At 37.5% G+C, this 22,593-nt stretch overlaps 1 protein-coding gene across 1 annotated transcript; it reads right to left on the bottom strand.

The window, feature by feature from the left end:
- Window positions 1-5,461: 5,461 nt before the first annotated feature.
- LOC111057033 (protein FAM136A) lies at window positions 5,462-6,684 on the bottom strand. Its single transcript, XM_022344456.2, has one exon. It carries the CDS (start codon window positions 6,574-6,576, stop codon window positions 6,154-6,156), a length of 423 nt encoding a protein of 140 aa, XP_022200148.2. The 5' UTR covers window positions 6,577-6,684; the 3' UTR covers window positions 5,462-6,153.
- Window positions 6,685-22,593: the final 15,909 nt, after the last annotated feature.

Raw genomic sequence — 22,593 nt, 5'->3', positions numbered from 1 at the left:
ATGGATTTGCAATGAATGTGGCTACAATAATTATTCGTCACATTGTTCTTTAAAATTACTTGCTTCGAAGCTAATCGGAGAAAACAAAAAAATCAAATCGAAAAACCCCTAAATTTTTACATTATATTATTTTATCAAGGAAACTGTACGATTTATTAAGGAAATGAATCCGACTAATATTGTAGTCCTTAATTTAACGAATCGAATGACATATGAGAGATTTTTTTCCGATTAATGGTTACAGAGATAATTGATTTCCAGTTTGCTGTTTACTATGGCTAAGAGAGTCAGCCGCGCCGTACCGCGTCGACTGTTTCCCCTTCCACAGCGTCAAATTGAATCGCAAATACAAAACAATATACATCAATGGATTTGCAATGAGAGTGGCTACATTAATTATTTGGCTCATTTTCCTTTAAAACTACTTGCTTTAAAGTTAATCGAGGAAAACAAAAAATCAAATCACAAACCCCCAAATTTTTACATATATATTATTTTATCAAGAAAATTGTTAATTTTATTGGAGAAATGTATATAACTAATATTGTAGTCCATAATGTAACGAATCGAATGGCATATAATAGAACTGTTTCCGATCAATGGTTACAGAGATAATTGATTTCCCGTGTTTACCTGCATTTTTCATGTTTTAGGGGGCTGGGGCGGAAAGCTCCAAGGGGATTTCTTGGGACTTTTGGGAGAATGACCCTCTGGGAGGGTTCTATCGATGGTGAGAAATTCAGCTTTTATTTAATTTTCGGATCGAAACTGCTTTTTTGGACCTTCATTGACTGGGCTAATGCTATCAATAGCTGGGATCAACAAAAAGCAAAATACAAAACGATTGAAAAATTCAGCAACTGCAAGCCACATGATTATAAATGGTGAAAATGACAACCTCGCCTCTAATAATCCAAGCAGTGTTTCATTACAGTCTTTCTAGAGGCAATCAGCTGCTTGCGTTTAAAATAATTCAGTCAAATATCTTGTAAATTACCAGCCTTTAGCATACAATTTGGTACACAATGCATACCATGCAGCCGCTCTCCTAACTTTAAAATTCCTTAGAGACCAAAATACGATCTTCCGACTACTTTTGAAAATTGAAAAAATAATTTCAATTATTTCTGAGAAACTTTCTCGCTTTCATCACCTACTTATCTTTTGAAACAAAAAAGTTTCTAGCATGTCGATAATTTCATGTTTTCTGCTCGAAATGTCTCGACATTGACGAACATAATCATTAATTAAAAATGATAAGTCGGATAAAAATTATCCAGACACCAATAGAAAGGAGACATTCTCTCCGTTAATTTGATATAAAATTATTACGCATTACGACGCCCCATGATTCTGAGAAGTGATATTCAAAAGAAAAACAAATCTTCGCGATGTTTCCAATTTTATCATAAAAGTTAAATTTCCTTTTAATCCTTCAACCCTGAAGCTTTTCTAGTACCACTAGGATATCGAGGATGATATTCTACATCCAATTATGACGTTGAATCGGATATTTGAGAAAGTTGCAATCTTATACAATTTGGCAACCCTGTAATTTCTTCGGATGGAGGGCCTAGTCTCAACTTATTTTACACAAACTATAATGTCGGTCAGTACCCAACAGGTACGTGTGTAACAGGGTACGATTGCCACTGTTTCGTCGTGTCTTCCCGGTTCCCGGAGTCTGCAGAGACATTGGCCGACTGCTCACCGGAAAAATGCAGATATTCATTTACGGTAGACGCTTACCGTAAATGAATATTGGCATTTTCCGGTGAGCTAACCCCGTCTCTTTCCCTTCACTTATTTATTTTATATTGGAGTTTTGACGGCCGGAATAAAACAGACCGCCGAAAATCGGTGTGTGTACTAGCCATAGATAATGGGCGTGAATAACTGGAACTGTAGCTATACGCTACAATGCAATTCAATCAAAAAGTTGAAACTTCAACTGGATTGTATGCAACTGAGTCAATTGATTTAGTTTTAAAAATATCATCAGTTATCCAGTAACGATTGGAAGCTATTTAGAAGACATTGAAAGGTTTCCAATGCAGCTTCTTCCTACTTGGTATTAAAAATGCGCGGTAGCAGTCGGCCATATTGAACTGTCCCATAAGATCAATTTCATCTTTTGGAATACATAACGCCCTTATTCACGAAACTTAAGCCAGCCGGGTATGTCTAGTGGTCTATAGCGTTACAAACTTCAGTCTGCTATCACCGCCTGGTTTGTAGGTTCTAATCTCGCCGGTAGCATGGACGTTTTCGACGTTTGAAGCCTAGGTTTCTCTGAACCACGCAGCGTTATTGCGTGATCCGCCATCAAGCCTAGGTTTCTCTGAATCACGCAGCGTTATTGCGTGATCCGTCATCAGTGATACGCGGAAATCACGCGTGCGTGATAAAAAAAGCGGGTGTTTTCTCTGGCACCAACCTCGCAGCGCGCGATTATATTTTCAGTCATAGACAACATAGATAGATGTCTGACACGTTGCTGTAGCTTTGATGCTGGACAAAGAGGATAATAAAGAAAATCTTCTAATGAGTTTTGTAAATGAAAACCCTTTGAACTTTTTATTGACAGAGAGCAAGAAGGGTTTCTTACAATTTTGATTACCAAGTATCAGTTGGATAACGAAACCAAGTTTAGAGAATATTTTATGCTTTCAACACATTTCATGAGGAACTGTTCTGTGAATAGTAAACCTCGCGCAGTTATAAACCACAGCCTCCTCTAATACTAATAATGTCTATCAGAGTAAATTCTGTCCTGTGTCGGCGAGATATCGGTGTGAAAACGGATAATGGCTGATTTGGCTGTTTGGGTTGGTGTATCGACAATGCTATTGGATTCAATAGTTACAGTTGTATTATATAATAACCAGTTTCGTGTTCAGGGGGGATATGGGGATGTATTGTGAAATTTGACAAGATTATGAAAAATAGGAGAAATAGTGCAATCATGTTGAAACTAAGCCTATACTATGGTGTTGAAAGTTGTAAAAAAATTTGAGCCGAAATTTTCGTTTGCGCCTATTCAGGTTACTTAAACTTTATGATTTTTTAAAACAATTGAATTACTATTAAAATTCCAATCCATTCCATTTGTTATTCAATAAAAAAATCATAGGCCTATAACATTTTCAAAGGGAAATCGAAATAATAATTAGCCAACTTGAACAAAAAAATCTTGAATGAAATTTTAGTTTTCAGTAGAAATCGCGTAAAATCCCACTAATTTGAAGGTACCTATAGTATCAACATTTTCCGGGGGAGAGCCCCCAGACCCACTTTTTGTGGGGGATATTCAATACCCCAACGCCCCCCGGTGACCCCCAAAAGTTTAGGTTCTTCCTACGACAATAGAAGATGGTGGAATGAAGGAGGTGTAATGGCGACTACTGGCAAATAACTACTGCGTGCCACGCAAAAGTCTGGGATCCCAGACTTGAGTGCGTCGCGCACAGGGATCACGCATTTTTGAATTGGCGGGAATCACAGAGAATTGCGCGCGTAAAGTCAGAGAAAACACTTCCCTAGCAATAGCTGAAGCAGACTTTTGCGTGATTACGTCATCGCGCATCCCGCATCACGCAGTGACGCTGCGTGGTTCAGAGAAACCTAGGCTTGATCATCTCATCACTTCAAATACGCTCTTTCCATTACCCAAGCACAGGCAAAAATCTAGGTAAAAAAAACAGTAATATTTTCAAAAGATAGGCTACATTTCACTTCAAAAAAATATTGTCCAATTTTCTGTCAAAAAATGAAGAAACTAGAAATTCTGAAATTAGAAGGATGAAACACTTAAACCCAATTATAATTCAATATTAAAATTATGGGCAGAAATTTATGTTCTAAAAGTCATTGAAAAGAATTTAATTCTCTAGAAAAGTTTACTTTTTTATTTTCATAATAATTAAAAAATAAACTCATCCAAGTTTTAAAATATTTTTTAAAGGAATATTTGAAATACAGTATGAGGAAGGCATTCCGCTGCTACATTGAATACTTCATTCAATGAATTATTTATAAAGAATAATCCGATATAAACTGTAGACGTGATGTGTTCCAAAAATGCATAATCTAACTGTTTTTACATTGATTTTATGAGACATCAATTAAGTATGGCAGACTGCTACTTTACACTCTTAAATTAGATGGGTAATTTGAATGCAGTCATACAATCAAATTTGTGATAATAGGCCTAGTTATCCAGTCAAAAATGTGATAAAATTATTATGCTTACAACATATAATAATGTAATTTCATTATTAATGTATTGTCTTATTGTAATTCATTCTGTTCTATTTTTTGTACGTAAGTTCAGGTGGACTATATATATATATATATATATATATATATATATATAACACTTTTGTGATTTTTGAGAGCTGAGCCAACAATTAATTAATTAATATCATAATAATTTTAACTGTTAAGTAAATTCTGTAAGTAAATTTAGCAGTGTAATAAACTGATAAGTAAATTTAACTGTTAAGTAAAAATAATAAAGTTCACTGATATAAGTATATTTATATTTGAATTTACATGTCTTGTATATGGTACCTTGCCAAGCAGCCTCTTTGAGTACCTAGCTTATTTATTCAATAAACGTTTTTTCTATTCTATTCCACAAAATTCAACATCTATTGTAAATCAATATTTATACAATCTATTCTTCATCATAAAATAGAGTAGCACAGGGGAAAAAAGAAAATTTGAAATGTCATTTTAACGAATAAATTTATAAAAATGACATTTCACTAATAAAGATTTATATATTCAGCATACTATCTATGTTACTACAATCAAATTACTCATACTGTCATCGCTCCTACATGTCAGAAAAAATGTGCACATTTACCAGAGCAGAGGATTCACATGGAACTCGAAGGTAGGGTTATCTTAGAAGTGCCGCACTGACGCCTGTCAAGAGAGGACAGTTTTCCGGTGTCAACTGCCTGCTACTCAGTTATGGCGTGTCCAGTCAAGAACTAATTGCCAAAGTGGTTAATTGAAAGGAGCTTCTATAAATTGAGTTAGATGATTTTGTTTATGAAAGCTTGCTGTACTGTGACGCTGCCTACAGTTTATGTTAGATGATTGTATTTAATTACTTGACGCGATTTAACAAGGATCAGCTTTGATCCCAACATTGGATTACTAACTATGTAGTAATGGGTTCATGCCTATAATTAAGCAAAATTTTAATCATATCCCATAGTCCCGGTTCTAAGCTAAACACTTTAATCGTTTAATTTTCCGTTTCCCCAACCTACCCTATGAAACCTGGGGTAGATATCAACTATTGTAAAATAAATATTACATAAAATAGAACAAACCTATTTCGCTTAGGTACTAATGACATAGAATAACCAATCTATAGCTATTCTCAACTAATGATTTTTGTTATTAAGATTCTTAAACTAGTTATCAGGCTAATAATAATTAAATATTGATTTATCAACATATATTTATTTGAATTGAATAAATTTACAAAATTCATCAAAACGTTTTGATGAATATTAGTTATTAAAGTGATTTAAATAAACTACTAAAAAAAATTCAAGACAAATTTTTCCGATGCCCCCTTTTGAGAAAATGCAAAACTATTAGTGATTTGAAAGTAAAATTGCTTTTTCTGTATAATGTTGTAAGTCAGATAAAAATATTAATTGTCTTTACATACAGTCTATTAGAATAGGGTACCTATTCATAGTTTTTGGAACTTCATCTTCTGTCACTGATTTAGAAGTTACAATTTCTCAGATTTCCAAAAATGAGAACACACTTTTTGTTTGTTTTCTTGCGTGTAGTAGGTTAGATGTTTAGTCCAGTAGATCACAGAGAAAGTTATAGACAACAGTTTGAATTAAGATTATTTTCCAATGTCAAACTGCTGATATAAAAGACATCTCTATCAGAGCTGATAGTCTTTTAAATAGCCTAACCTAATAATAGTATTTCTCTAGCATTTGTTTTTTACCTGATTATTTCACTGTATAGTTTTCCTGAAACATACACAAAGTCTTGTCAAAAATCAACGGTACTGATTACTATGGGGATCTTGAACTACATTTTTGGCTACTATCTAGGTAGCCTATTATTAAATACGTTTTGGCTACCTACTAATTATTACAATTCCTTCTAATATGCATCTTCAAGTTTCTGAGTTATTTTGTTAGCTAGTTTTGGTAACATGTTTAGAACATGTTCAAAACATTTCGAAGCACAAGACTCGAACTTTTGGTTATACTTTGTCATTTCTGCAGGATTAGGATTTGGAGGCATTTCATCCCTCACATCGTCATTACACTGCATAACACATCTTTCAAGGCGAGTTTGAATACTGCTTATTTCATTTTGAACTACATTTTGAGCATTATCAATTGGTAAATTACAATTTTTAACACACTGATGAACCTGTTCCATTGTTCCATCCTTGGCTTGGCAACATTTTGCGGCACACATATGCATATCATATTGTAGCTTACGAAGATGAGATTTGTCAAGATCATCTAATAAACGATGAAATTCATTTTCCAGGCGTCTTTTCTGTTCCTCACCCATTTTAACAATATTTATTCCACTTTATTAGCACTGCTTTAGTAGAAAACAACTTACTTAACCTTACTTTCAAATTTCACACGCGGAGCGGAGCAGACCAAAGACAAACCACTCTCTGTCTCAGACAGCACCGTATCGCGCTTGCGTTAGCAACGGGTTTTTCCCGTTCCATTAAGTCAGTTCTTTGAATGTAACGTACTTTGTGATGATGGTTACCGAGCACTGTAACTGGAGCTAATCGTCATTCTATTGATGAAGATATTATCGAGGGTTTAGAGTCATAGTAGCGTATCTACAAAATTTCGTTTTTTAGCTTATCTGACCTATCTAAATAACTTTTCGTGGTCTATTTAGTGACACACACGCTTATCTCATTGCATTAGCCATTGGAAAGATAAGTGGATATCGTATCTACAATCAAGTGATGAAATAAATTACACAAAAGCATATGTTCTGTTACGCTTCTTTGACTTGAACAAAACTGAATGACACAAAAACTTATCTTCAGTTACGCTTCAGTTAGTGACCTACATAATAGCTTATGTGTCAACTTACGCTAATGTGACAGTAACTTTGAGCGCGAAAAAGCTCACAAAATCAATGCTAACATAACTTTCATAGCCCATAAGTCTTGATTTAACAATATAATCAGACTAGCTTCTGTATTTTTGACGTGACAACGTCTTATAAATTGGTTTGCCGGGAGACACTTCAAGAAACTGCGTTACGTTCTCACGTTATGCGCTCACAATGAGAGCGAGTGAGAGCGTTCGTTTCGGTTCACGGTCGTCTGGAAAGAGCACGAATAGGAGCAGTGGCGAACAATGCTGCGGCAGCAGCCGAAGGCATTCAGTGGAGAGAGAGTGAAATGGAGCAGTCAACCTGCGCAGGCGCTGCAAGCAATCTCCTGCGACTGCGCCACTACTTCAAAATGTCAAGTCAATGGTTGTCTCTCTCGCTCTTAGGCGGGCGCGGGCTAACCATGCCCGAGTGGAAGGGACGCGTGCCTCTCACTCACTCTCATTGTGAGTTATTCATCCTTCTTCCTACCATACGAATGAATATTCACATTAAAACTATTTTACCACTCAAAGTCGTTGTCACGTAAAACTTTCGCCCGTATACCGACTTTACAGGCAACCATGCATTTTTTCCTGTTTGTGTTTTATTCCGATCAATGATCACGAAAAACAGAGGAGTTTTTTTCGTGTGAGTTGGCAAAGAAATGATTGAAGGAAGCTGATGATTGTGAGTTGGAAGAAAGTTTATTTATTTATTCAACTTCCAACGGTACAACACCAATTTCACATAAAAATAACATAGAAAAAGAGGTACAAGCAAAGAATATATAGATAAATAATAATATACAACAATAAAAAAACATCTATGTGGATAGTTTGGAAGACAAAAATTAGAATACAGAATGAATCACAGTTAACATACAATATTATATATAAGTGAAAAGGCCCATGGAAGTTTACCACAAGGGACATAAACAAGGAAGGGAACACCAAAATCACACATGCAGGGATCTCTTCATAGCTCTCCTGAGAAAGTCCAAGGACACCCCAAAGAAATCAACGTCAGCTGCAACAGCCTCACAACCAGAGCGAATTATTCTAGAAAGCCCACTATTATAGGCATAGGCTGTTGTGTGAGAGCATCTGTGGAAAATGGAACCTTGAGCACATTCCTCTTGGAACACAGATGTTCAGGGCAGACGTTCAGGGCAGTCCAAACATCCATTGACAGTCTTGAAAAGAAGGACCAGGTCGTTGTGTTCCCACCTCAGAACCAAAGGGAGGAGATGAAAATGTCCCTTAATCTCCTCCACAGGAACTTCAAAGTACTTGAAACCGATCCTGCAGCTCAGCATCCTCACGAAACGTCTCTGCACACTTTGCAGCAGGCTAATCTGGTACAGATGGTATGGTGCCCAGATAATAGAGCCATATTCCAACACTGGAAGAACAAGAGCCTTAAACAAAACCAAGAGACTCTCTGGAGAACTAAAATCTCTGGTGGACCTTAATATAAAGCCAAGGAGAGATCTAGCCTCTCCAGTGATCACACTTATGTGATCCAGTGGGCTAGGAGACTGAGTCATAGTCACTCCAAGGTCCTTGAAACTGCATACTCTTTTCAAAGGAATGCCTCTCAAGGAGTATTGAGAATCAAGTATACTTGTTCCATGCTTGAAACACATTACAACACACGGTTACATTCAGAGCCATACCATTATCAAGGCACCACAAATGAAGGTTGTCGAGAGAATGCTGCAGAGATTCATGTCCTAAGTCTTGCAATACCCTGTCGAATAACTTGACATCATCAGCATACATTAGAAACTTGGATGATATGAAGCTTTTAATGTCGTTCATAAACAAGTTGAAGAGGAGGGGGCCCAAATGGGATCCCTAAGGGACTCCAGAGGGAGCCAGGAAAGGAGATGACATATGACCCTCATATCTGACAATCAGAGCTCTGTCCCTCAGATGGCTGTTCAACCACTTGAGCATGACACATGCACCTCCTAACCCTCCAGTTTGGCAACCATGAGAGAGTGGTTAACTCTGTCAAAGGACTTTGAGTGGTCTAAATACAGACAATCGACCTGGCAGGCACTCATCAAAGTGCCTCAAAGGCACTCATCACCTATTCCTGGAACAGGAGGTGGACACAACCCTGCTATGTAAAACAAATACCTGATTTTCACAAGTGCGATTTAGCTTCCATATCTTTGGAGTTTCAGAATATGAATTACCCAGTTGCAAATTTTAATGATAACATTAGAGCTGAGGAACATTTCAGTAATTTCTGTAGGTATATGAGCTTGACCATCAAGAGGTTCACACTCATGAGAAGGGTTCATGTCTATAGTTTTCCTAAGTGGTTCCAATGAATCAAGAAGATTGATTGTAGCCAAGAAAACTGCTAATAGAAAGTATAAGGCAATAATTGGTAGTATTCAGCTCTATGAAGTTTTTTGAAATTTGAGGGATCAATGTCGTGTTTTGACAAGAAGGTGTTACAATAACTATTTACTTGGATTAGAGGAAATGGTTCAGACAAATTCTAAATCTTTCTGGACTCATGTGGATGGTTTGAGAAAAGGCTCAGCCAGACCTACTTTTATGAGACTGGACACAAAAAGTGCTGCAACTCCTGTTGATAAGTGTATGGGCCAAGCCATTTGAATCAACCGCGCTCACCCACGGCCATCTAGCGTGCCACTTCCATCAGCCGCTCTAAGATCGCTTAGTTCTATATGTAGATGGCACTGTTCTCCCTCTGGCTTCCCCGCTTTTGCTTCCCAGTCCTCTTCCGTTTGTATTGTAACCGCTGCTTGAGGAAGTTTGGTGCTCTGATGCTTCTCGGTTGTTTCTCCTTTTAAAGAAGTCAAATGTGTATTACCGCTTCGCTTGTTTGAATTTGAACTACTACCGCGACTAGTTAGGAAAAGTTATTGTTAGAGTACTCCGCTAAATATCTAGATTGGATTTTCTTTGTGTAATCTCTTTGCTGCAACATGGGCCCATGTATTCCCCATGTATTCCCCATGTATTCATCTTCGCCAGTGTAAGTGAATCCTGATTATCTGTACGTGTTGCCGCCTACCAGAACGAGGAGACCGCTCTTACAGTCCACTGTGAACCCACCCTACCCAAACAAGACGCTTTTAAAGGTAACAATTTTATTTTCTGAGCTACTAAGTAACGTGTTTAGACGCCAACCTCATTGGCTCTAACACAAAACCTGATCCTCTGCGGCCACATACGAAACCTGATCCACCACGGTCAAATGTTGGAGGAAAAGCGACCTATGAACAGTGAAAACGCTCATTTCAATTTTTTCTGAGAGTTTCTTTGTGAGTTTTCTTGGAAAATCGTAAATTTTCGATTCGGACGCTTTTGACCGCCATCTTGTATCGAAATCTGAAAACATCGATTAGTGACTTATGATATCGACTATCGAGCTGTTAACTATCGAACTTTTACACCCGGTTCGACATAGCCTAAAAAGTTTTGTTTTGGTTTTGAACTTCAGTACCTAACAGTAAGCTACAAACTTTTACCGCTAAGTGTGTGTTTTCTTACCGCTAAATGTAGTGAATCACCGCCTATCTTTTATTAATTGTGAATATTGATCTACAAACTATTGATCTTGAACTATTTCTTATTAAATATGAACTTTTTCGGCCATTAACTTAAACTGTTCTGACCGCTAATCTGAACTTTTTCGGTTGTAAATTGCAATCTGGTAACCTATTTTTCTATTTCTGTATGATTATTCATAACAACCATGGCGTCGAATTTTCCAATTTCTGTCTTCTATGCCGGTCAACAACTTCATCGCCCGACGAGGTACGCCTCATATGCTATGCTCTGACAATGCCAAAACTTTTGTATCCGCCGCTAGAAAAATGCATGAATTGGCCAAGTTTTTGGAATCACTACCCTCTTATGTCACTTGTTTTCTGTCCAACTATGGCATAAATTGGAAATTCATCCCTCCTTATGCACCCCACCATGGAGGCCTGTGGGAAGCTGCCGTCAAATTCGCTAAAATGCTGTTGTATCGCTGTATTGGAGACAAGGCTCTCACATATGAATAATTTGACACAATATTCACCCCCGCACCACCGCAACCGATAGAGACTAAAGAAATACTATCAACTCGCCGTTGGAGACATTGTAACCAAATGACGCAATTCTTCTGGAGCCAATGGTCAAAAGAATATCTATGCACACTAATGAACCGTACAAAATGAAAGGTTACTGAAAGAAACTGTACCAATCCACTACTTATCGCACCTCTGAAGGAAGGTATGTTGTGGCACTGCCTTTCAAACCTGCTGCCTCCCGCCGCTCCGCTCTGCCGCCTCCACCTTCTGCCGCCTCCGACTCGCCGCCTTCCGCTGCCTCCGATCTGCCGCAACATCCTGATGACCGCACCGCTGTTTGCTGCTTTGCTCCACTTAGCTGTTTTGATGACCGCACCTCTATTGACCACACCTGTGACTGTCCGCGTCACTTCGTTATCGCCACCTTGTGCTATCTACTCTGCCGCAACATCGCAATGACCGCACCGCTGTTTGCTGCTTTACTCCACTTAGCTGTTTTGATGACCACACCTCTGTTGACGCTCAGCTCCACTTCTATGACCGCACCGCTACTGTCCGCGTCGCTTCGATGTCGCCGCCTTGTGTTATCTACTTTGCCGCAACATCCTGATGACCGCACCGCTACAGTCCACGTCGCTTCGTTATCGCCGCCTTGTGTTATCTACTCTGCCGCAACATCCCGATGACCACACCACTGTTTGCTGCTTTGCTCCACTTAGCTGTTTTGATGACCACACCTCTGTTGCCGCCCCGCTTGTCTACTTCTATGACCGCACCGCAGTTCATGTCTACGCGCTTTCCACAACTTGTGCTGTACCGCCCCGCTTGTCTACTTCTATGACCGCACCGCAGTTCATATCTACGCGCATTCCGCAACTTGTGCTGTGCTGCCCTGCTTGTCTACTTCTATGACCACACCACAGTTCATGTCTACGCGCATTCCACAACTTGTGCTGTGCCGCCCCGCTTGTCTTCACATCACGCTCCCGTGTTCACACCACATTGCTCTGGACTTCTCCGCTCACTGTATTCAAGACCGCAGACCCACCGCCATCTAGTTATTGCCGACCGCCCTGCCGCAATGTACAGTGTTTGTTGCTGCTTCACCCGATTTAAAAACTGTTCATTTTTGGGGGGGAGTATGTATGGGCCAAGCCATTTGAATCAACCGCGCTCACCCACGGCCATCTAGCGTGCCACTGCCATCAGCCGCTCTAAGATCGCTTAGTTCTATATGTAGATGGCACTGTTCTCCCTCTGGCTTCCCCGCTTTTGCTTCCCAGTCCTCTTCCGTTTGTAACCGCTGCTTGAGGAAGTTTGGTGCTCTGACGCTTCTCGGTTGTTTCTCCTTTTAAAGAAGTCAAATGTGTATTACCGCTTCGCTTGTTTGAATTTGAACTACTACCGCGACTAGTTAGGAAAAGTTATTGTTAGAGTATTCCGCTAAATATCTAAATTGGATTTTCTTTGTGTAATCTCTTCGCTGCAACATGGGCCCATGTATTCCCCATGTATTCCCCATGTATTCATCTTCGCCAGTGTAAGTGAATCCTGATTATCTGTATGTGTTACTGCCTACCAGAACGAGGAGACTGCTCTTACAGTCCACTGTGAACCCGCCCTACCCAAACAAGACGCTTTTAAAGGTAACAATTTTATTTTCTGAGCTACTAAGTAACGTGTTTAGACGCCAACCTCATTGGCTCTAACAATAATAATGTGAACTCTTCGCTGATTATTTTTCATCTATTTTTGTGCAGGACACGGTTAATGTCCCAACATTTGATTTTGGTTGAAGCCAGTTAGTTCCATCCTGCTGCATTACTCCAATCAATATTCAATGCAGATTGGAAGCTCTGAATGTTGGCAGAGGAACTGTGCCTGATGAAATATCCCTTCCTGTAATTAGGTTTTTCTGTTCTGGCCATTCACCTGACCATACTGGCTTTGCCTTGCTGGAGCTTGGTGTCTTCCCCAGAGATTTCAAAAAAAGGTTTCTTGGTACCTATATACAAATCTGGAGATCGAGGTGATGTAAGAAACTATAGACCTATTACAATACAGTATGTAATTGCCATGGTCCTTGAGAGCATTGTTATGGACCACCTGTATTTCCACCTTCATAAAATGATGAGCTTTGGTGATAAATAGCCTATTATATTCATTGAAGAGAGTGAATAATTTGAATATAGTCATTGAGAGAGATTCCAATGTAATTTTAGTGTTATTGTTTCATAATATTATGTGATTTTCAGTCATTCTCAGAGTATTTTTATTGTATTTCAGTATTCACTTCTCCAGTCCTTCAAAGAAAATAACGTTGAGAAATGATGAGTTTTGGTGATAAATATCTATAGGCTGTAGTCATTGAAGATAGTAACATTTTCGAGTTTGATTCAAGTGTCATTTGAAGAGGCTGGAATTTTCGAATTTAGTTTTATAGTTATTGTTTCATATTTTGTTATTCTCAGTCATTCTCAGAGCATTATAATTTCATTTCAGTACTTAATTTTCCAGTCCTCCAATAAAGCCGTACCTACTTATTGGGCACCTGTGATTTTCTATACTTTTTATATATTATCATATATCACTCATATTTTGTTATTGAATGTCAATGAAGATCTATAAAATACATGGAACAATCTAATAAATTGTTACTATTCATAACAAACTGATCACTCTCAGAATAGCTTATCTCCAGAAAATGATACATTTTTGGAAATTGATTATGGTCACAAAAGCGTAACTAGAACAAGGTACCTATCCATTTTTAATTTTATTTAATTGAATTTTCAATAATTCATCGAAATGAATGCACTGGTAGAAGCACAAGATTCATACAACATTGATATGTGAATTCTAGGTTGTTGAAATTAATACAGACCTCAGAAATAGTGAGGGAGTGTGAACTCATAGTTGTTTTTTGCTCTCCTGAAAAGTTGGGTTTTTGTAGATACGCTACTATGACTTTTAACCCTCGTTATTATCCAACGATGATTTACCATTAAATCCAATATAATAATCAATATATATATATTATCATTTTATTTAATAAAAGAAAGAGTACTTTTGAAAAATATAATTAATAAAATATAACAGTTATTTAACTGATGTTAAAAAACACTATAACTAAGTCACCATATTGTCATTTCAAAACAAAAACCGAACCCTCAACCTCCCCTTTTACATTTAAAACATCAATAAACATAACTATTTGAAAAACCTCTAATCCCTTCCAGCATATTGCAATTTCAAAGCAAAATCCTAACCTATCTTTCCACCTTTGAAATATCAAAAAGAATAATTCTACCTGAACCCTAGCCCTTTCTAGCATATTGCAATTTTAAAGCAAGAACCTAACCTAACCTTATGAAACATTATTGAATATAATCCAAAAAAACCTAACCACTAACCCCTAACCCCTTCACATTTAATAATTTAGATTTCAAAGCAAAAACCTATCCCATCCTAATAACACATTATTAAATATAACCTAAATTAAACCTAACCTCTAACCCTTTCACATTTAATACTTTAGATTTATTCATCATCTTTAGAACAAAACATAAACATGTGGTTCATTTCATGAACATGTTCACAAACATGTGGTTCATTTCATGAACATGTTCACAAACATGTGGTTCATTTCATGAACATGTTCACAAACATGTGGTTCAAAGCAAAATCCTAATCCCCTAACCTATCCTTTTACCTTTGAAACATCAAAAAACATAACTCTAACTAGACCCTAGCCCCTTCTAGCATATTGCAATTTTAAAGCAAAACCTAGCCTGCACCTCACTGTTACCAACAGCAAAAATTATAACGTGCACCTCACTGTTACCAACTTCATTTTGATTTTGCTGCACTGGTGCTCCATATAACCTACTAACTATTTTGCGTTGCAATGTTGCAAATCTGGAGTGTGGAAAAATTTTTTCCTACAGATACCTTGAAAGTGACTATTTGTGCACTGATTGCAGGCCGCAAAGAATCACTTTTCGCACTAGTGCGCAAAGTGAGTACTTTGCATACTCCAGATTTGCAGCATGACACCGCAAAATAGTTAGTAAGTTATATGGAGCACCAGTGCAGCAAAATCAAAATTAAGTTGGCAACTGCACTGACTCATAGTGAGGCCCGCCCACCTGACTCATGAATGGCAGTGGAGAACAGCGGTGCCTTGCCTGCCTGCCATTATAAGTGCCGCCTTCATTATAGTCATTTCAATGCTTACATAACATAAACCACCTTCAAGCAGTCACATAAATTATCAATTGAATTACTAATAATTATTATTCAATGTTAAGTACATCCCTACTGTACTTATATTTTTCCTACAGATACCCTGAAAAGTGGCCATTCCTGCACTGATTACAGAACGCAAAGAATCACTTTTCCGCTCTAGTGCGGGAATAGTTATTTGTGCGGGTCGCATGAATTGGGAATGTCTGGAACTCAAAATATCTTGTCAGCTGGTGGAATTGGAAATATAATGGAAGTCCAAATATGTTGACAGGCGGAACTCCAAATATCGTGCAGGCCGGCGGAACTCAAAATATCTTGTCAGCTGGTGGAATTGGAAATATATGGAATTCACAATCGATCGTTATTAGCGAGACTGTTCACATGTGGGATGAAACAAATTTATCGCAAAACAAATGAAGGGTTCTATAGTTAACCTAAAATAAATTCATCAAGTCTTGTTTGAAACAGATAACAGCGTTTTGAAAACTTGCATAATATTATGTACATGACTATTATTTTTAAACCAATATAATTTTAATTTGTGTTTTTACGGTTGCTTATGGTATTAGTTATAAAATGAAGTAGCAATAATGTAGCACATAATAATCTCTTCTACCTGTAATTTCAAAGCTTTTTGAGAAATTGCTAATGAAGAGATTGGCTCCCATCATAAGTAGCAGGAATCTGATACCAGCCCATCAATTTGGTTTCAGGCAGAAGCACTCAACCCTGGACCAAGTACATAGAATCACTAATGTAATAGAGAATTCATTAGAGAAAAAATGTATATGCTCAGCAATCTTCCTTGATGTAGCACAGGCATTTGACAAAGTGTGGCATGAAGGACTGATCAATAAACTTCATAAAATTCTTCCCACTCCACTTGTAAAATCATACATCACTAACAGATTGTTCAGAGTAAAACAAGGTGATGACGTCTCTGAATTAAAGGAAATAAGGGCTGGAGTTCCACAAGGTAGTGTTCTTGGACCAGTTCTTTATGTGCTGTACACAAGCGATCTTCCTGAATTGGATGCAGTGACAATTGCTACTTTTGCTGATGATACTGCAATACTGGCAGAAGGGAAACAGTACAAGAAGCAGCCACAAAACTACAGAATGCTAGCAACAAATTCAGTGACTGGACAAAGAAATGGAGAATTCGATTGAATGAGATGAAGTCCATTCATATGTCTACGCGCATTCCACAACTTGTGCTGTGCCGCCCCGCTTGTCTTCACATCACGCTCCCGTGTTCACACCACATTGCTCTGGACTTCTCCGCTCACTGTATTCAAGACCGCAGACCCACCGCCATCTAGTTATTGCCGACCGCCCTGCCGCAATGTACAGTGTTTGTTGCTGCTTCACCCGATTTAAAAACTGTTCATTTTTGGGGGGGAGTATGTATGGGCCAAGCCATTTGAATCAACCGCGCTCACCCACGGCCATCTAGCGTGCCACTGCCATCAGCCGCTCTAAGATCGCTTAGTTCTATATGTAGATGGCACTGTTCTCCCTCTGGCTTCCCCGCTTTTGCTTCCCAGTCCTCTTCCGTTTGTAACCGCTGCTTGAGGAAGTTTGGTGCTCTGACGCTTCTCGGTTGTTTCTCCTTTTAAAGAAGTCAAATGTGTATTACCGCTTCGCTTGTTTGAATTTGAACTACTACCGCGACTAGTTAGGAAAAGTTATTGTTAGAGTATTCCGCTAAATATCTAAATTGGATTTTCTTTGTGTAATCTCTTCGCTGCAACATGGGCCCATGTATTCCCCATGTATTCCCCATGTATTCATCTTCGCCAGTGTAAGTGAATCCTGATTATCTGTATGTGTTACTGCCTACCAGAACGAGGAGACTGCTCTTACAGTCCACTGTGAACCCGCCCTACCCAAACAAGACGCTTTTAAAGGTAACAATTTTATTTTCTGAGCTACTAAGTAACGTGTTTAGACGCCAACCTCATTGGCTCTAACAATAATAATGTGAACTCTTCGCTGATTATTTTTCATCTATTTTTGTGCAGGACACGGTTAATGTCCCAACATTTGATTTTGGTTGAAGCCAGTTAGTTCCATCCTGCTGCATTACTCCAATCAATATTCAATGCAGATTGGAAGCTCTGAATGTTGGCAGAGGAACTGTGCCTGATGAAATATCCCTTCCTGTAATTAGGTTTTTCTGTTCTGGCCATTCACCTGACCATACTGGCTTTGCCTTGCTGGAGCTTGGTGTCTTCCCCAGAGATTTCAAAAAAAGGTTTCTTGGTACCTATATACAAATCTGGAGATCGAGGTGATGTAAGAAACTATAGACCTATTACAATACAGTATGTAATTGCCATGGTCCTTGAGAGCATTGTTATGGACCACCTGTATTTCCACCTTCATAAAATGATGAGCTTTGGTGATAAATAGCCTATTATATTCATTGAAGAGAGTGAATAATTTGAATATAGTCATTGAGAGAGATTCCAATGTAATTTTAGTGTTATTGTTTCATAATATTATGTGATTTTCAGTCATTCTCAGAGTATTTTATTGTATTTCAGTATTCACTTCTCCAGTCCTTCAAAGAAAATAACGTTGAGAAATGATGAGTTTTGGTGATAAATATCTATAGGCTGTAGTCATTGAAGATAGTAACATTTTCGAGTTTGATTCAAGTGTCATTTGAAGAGGCTGGAATTTTCGAATTTAGTTTTATAGTTATTGTTTCATATTTTGTTATTCTCAGTCATTCTCAGAGCATTATAATTTCATTTCAGTACTTAATTTTCCAGTCCTCCAATAAAGCCGTACCTACTTATTGGGCACCTGTGATTTTCTATACTTTTTATATATTATCATATATCACTCATATTTTGTTATTGAATGTCAATGAAGATCTATAAAATACATGGAACAATCTAATAAATTGTTACTATTCATAACAAACTGATCACTCTCAGAATAGCTTATCTCCAGAAAATGATACATTTTTGGAAATTGATTATGGTCACAAAAGCGTAACTAGAACAAGGTACCTATCCATTTTTAATTTTATTTAATTGAATTTTCAATAATTCATCGAAATGAATGCACTGGTAGAAGCACAAGATTCATACAACATTGATATGTGAATTCTAGGTTGTTGAAATTAATACAGACCTCAGAAATAGTGAGGGAGTGTGAACTCATAGTTGTTTTTTGCTCTCCTGAAAAGTTGGGTTTTTGTAGATACGCTACTATGACTTTTAACCCTCGTTATTATCCAACGATGATTTACCATTAAATCCAATATAATAATCAATATATATATATTATCATTTTATTTAATAAAAGAAAGAGTACTTTTGAAAATATAATTAATAAAATATAACAGTTATTTAACTGATGTTAAAAAACACTATAACTAAGTCACCATATTGTCATTTCAAAACAAAAGCCGAACCCTCAACCTCCCCTTTTACATTTTAAACATCAATAAACATAACTATTTCAAAAACCTCTAATCCCTTCCAGCATATTGCAATTTCAAAGCAAAATCCTAACCTATCTTTCCACCTTTGAAATATCAAAAAGAATAATTCTACCTGAACCCTAGCCCTTTCTAGCATATTGCAATTTTAAAGCAAGAACCTAACCTAACCTTATGAAACATTATTGAATATAATCCAAAAAAACCTAACCACTAACCCCTAACCCCTTCACATTTAATAATTTAGATTTCAAAGCAAAAACCTATCCCATCCTAATAACACATTATTAAATATAACCTAAATTAAACCTAACCTCTAACCCTTTCACATTTAATACTTTAGATTTATTCATCATCTTTAGAACAAAACATAAACATGTGGTTCATTTCATGAACATGTTCACAAACATGTGGTTCATTTCATGAACATGTTCACAAACATGTGGTTCATTTCATGAACATGTTCACAAACATGTGGTTCAAAGCAAAATCCTAATCCCCTAACCTATCCTTTTACCTTTGAAACATCAAAAAACATAACTCTAACTAGACCCTAGCCCCTTCTAGCATATTGCAATTTTAAAGCAAAAACCTAGCCTGCACCTCACTGTTACCAACAGCAAAAATTATAACGTGCACCTCACTGTTACCAACTTCATTTTGATTTTGCTGCACTGGTGCTCCATATAACCTACTAACTATTTTGCGTTGCAATGTTGCAAATCTGGAGTGTGGAAAAATTTTTTCCTACAGATACCTTGAAAGTGACTATTTGTGCACTGATTGCAGGCCGCAAAGAATCACTTTTCGCACTAGTGCGCAAAGTGAGTACTTTGCATACTCCAGATTTGCAGCATGACACCGCAAAATAGTTAGTAGGTTATACGGAGCACCAGTGCAGCAAAATCAAAATTAAGTTGGCAACTGCACTGACTCATAGTGAGGCCCGCCCACCTGACTCATGAATGGCAGTGGAGAACAGCGGTGCCTTGCCTGCCTGCCATTATAAGTGCCGCCTTCATTATAGTCATTTCAATGCTTACATAACATAAACCACCTTCAAGCAGTCACATAAATTTTCAATTGAATTACTAATAATTATTATTCAATTTTAAGTACATCCCTACTGTACTTATATTTTTCCTACAGATACCCTGAAAAGTGGCCATTCCTGCACTGATTACAGAACGCAAAGAATCACTTTTCCGCTCTAGTGCGGGAATAGTTATTTGTGCGGGTCGCATGAATTGGGAATGTCTGGAACTCAAAATATCTTGCAGCTGGCCGGAATTGGAAATATAATGGAAGTCCAAATATGTTGACAGGCGGAACTCCAAATATCGTGCAGGCCGGCGGAACTCAAAATATCTTGTCAGCTGGTGGAATTGGAAATATATGGAATTCACAATCGATCGTTATTAGCGAGACTGTTCACATGTGGGATGAAACAAATTTATCGCAAAACAAATGAAGGGTTCTATAGTTAACCTAAAATAAATTCATCAAGTCTTGTTTGAAACAGATAACAGCGTTTTGAAAACTTGCATAATATTATGTACATGACTATTATTTTTTAAACCAATATAATTTTAATTTGTGTTTTTACGGTTGCTTATGGTATTAGTTATAAAATGAAGTAGCAATAATGTAGCACATAATAATCTCTTCTACCTGTAATTTCAAAGCTTTTTGAGAAATTGCTAATGAAGAGATTGGCTCCCATCATAAGTAGCAGGAATCTGATACCAGCCCATCAATTTGGTTTCAGGCAGAAGCACTCAACCCTGGACCAAGTACATAGAATCACTAATGTAATAGAGAATTCATTAGAGAAAAAATGTATATGCTCAGCAATCTTCCTTGATGTAGCACAGGCATTTGACAAAGTGTGGCATGAAGGACTGATCAATAAACTTCATAAAATTCTTCCCACTCCACTTGTAAAATCATACATCACTAACAGATTGTTCAGAGTAAAACAAGGTGATGACGTCTCTGAATTAAAGGAAATAAGGGCTGGAGTTCCACAAGGTAGTGTTCTTGGACCAGTTCTTTATGTGCTGTACACAAGCGATCTTCCTGAATTGGATGCAGTGACAATTGCTACTTTTGCTGATGATACTGCAATACTGGCAGAAGGGAAAACAGTACAAGAAGCAGCCACAAAACTACAGAATGCTAGCAACAAATTCAGTGACTGGACAAAGAAATGGAGAATTCGATTGAATGAGATGAAGTCCATTCATATCAACTTCACAAACAAAAATATCAATGATCCGATTCGTATAAATCTAAATGGGAATGTAGTACCACACAGCAAAATACCTTGGAATGACTCTTGACGCCAAGTTGAAATGGAAAGAGCATATCAAGATGAAAAGGAGTGAGCTGGGACTCAAATACAGTAAAATCTATTGGCTGTTGGGCAGACAATCACAACTCTCATTGGACAACAAAATATTGATTTATAAACAAATTCTAAAACCTGTCTGGACGTATGGAATTCATCTTTGGGGCTGCTCTAGAACATCTAACATCAATCAGATTCAAACATTCCAAAACAAAGTACTGCGTAACATGGTGAATGCGCCCTAGTACATAAGGAACAGCGATTTGCACCGAGATCTACACATCCCCTATGTGACCAGTGAAATAAGACGATTGGCAGCCCATCATGAGTCACGTCTTCATCAACACGACAACACCGAAGTCATCCAACTCCTAGACAGCACTGAACTCACAAGGAGGTTGAAGAGAACAAAACCCTTCGAGTTGGTGTAGTGCTAGTGAAGTGAAAAAAGTATAAATTAAATAAATGTGTAGCGAAAGAATTTAAAGTAGAAGAATTATAGATTAGAACTGTAGGCTTCACTGGAAGACTTTAGCAATAAAAATTAATATTTTAGGATAAGAAATAAGAGAACAAAATTAATGGTTAGTCCTAGTGACTAGTTTTTTTTAATGGAAGTAATAATAAAAAAATTCTTTGGTACAACCATAATTCAAAAGCTTCAATTTTCTTGTTCAATGTTCATGGCTCCATACAGGAAAATAGAGAAGATGTAACACCTCAGAAGTCTTATCTTTGTTGCAATGGTAACATCATGGCTCTTGAAAACTCTGTTCATTCTATTGAAGGCAGCTGTTGCTCTGGATATGCGTGACTTGATAATATACAAATAAATAAATTCGAAAAATATCACAGTAGAAAGTTTATTTTTAGCCTTTGCACAGCCTTAAGACGTCACTGGAAGAGAGTATTACGCCTACTTAACTTGCTAAGTAATCAAAACTTTAATTTCTACAACACAAGTTTGTTTAACACACCTGTTTCATTAGGTAGAACTCATCTGACCTTCGCATGGGAAAATTCCTTCACCAATTCTTCAAGATCTAGGGACTGAGTTATTTTATGTTCGCTCAGAACAGACGCTCCTGGGACATTGTTGATCTTGGAAAAGTCTTCATTAGCTCGAGTTTGGAAAAGCATCTTATATAATTTTACTATTCACATTTATTATTATTAATTTATTATTTATTTGTATTTTTAGATTTTTCATTCCTTAAAATTTGCCGCCCCCAAAATCTGCCGCCCTGTGCGACCGCCCGGTCCGCCCACCCCTGGGGCCGGCCCTGCAATATTACTTCTAAGTAGGTGTGTTGAAGCTGATTACTTTAATGCTAGGAAGTA

This window comes from Nilaparvata lugens, chromosome 3 (genome assembly GCF_014356525.2).
Source record: "Nilaparvata lugens isolate BPH chromosome 3, ASM1435652v1, whole genome shotgun sequence".
NCBI classification, from domain to species: domain Eukaryota; kingdom Metazoa; phylum Arthropoda; class Insecta; order Hemiptera; family Delphacidae; genus Nilaparvata; species Nilaparvata lugens.
Note: the sequence above shows the minus strand (reverse complement) of the source record. Positions and strands in the feature narration are given on the sequence as shown.

What these genes read in the sequence shown, in the direction of transcription:
- LOC111057033 (XM_022344456.2), bottom strand. Translation starts at nt 6,576, where the DNA reads ATGGGTGAGGAACAGAAAAGACGCCTGGAAAATGAATTTCATCGTTTA.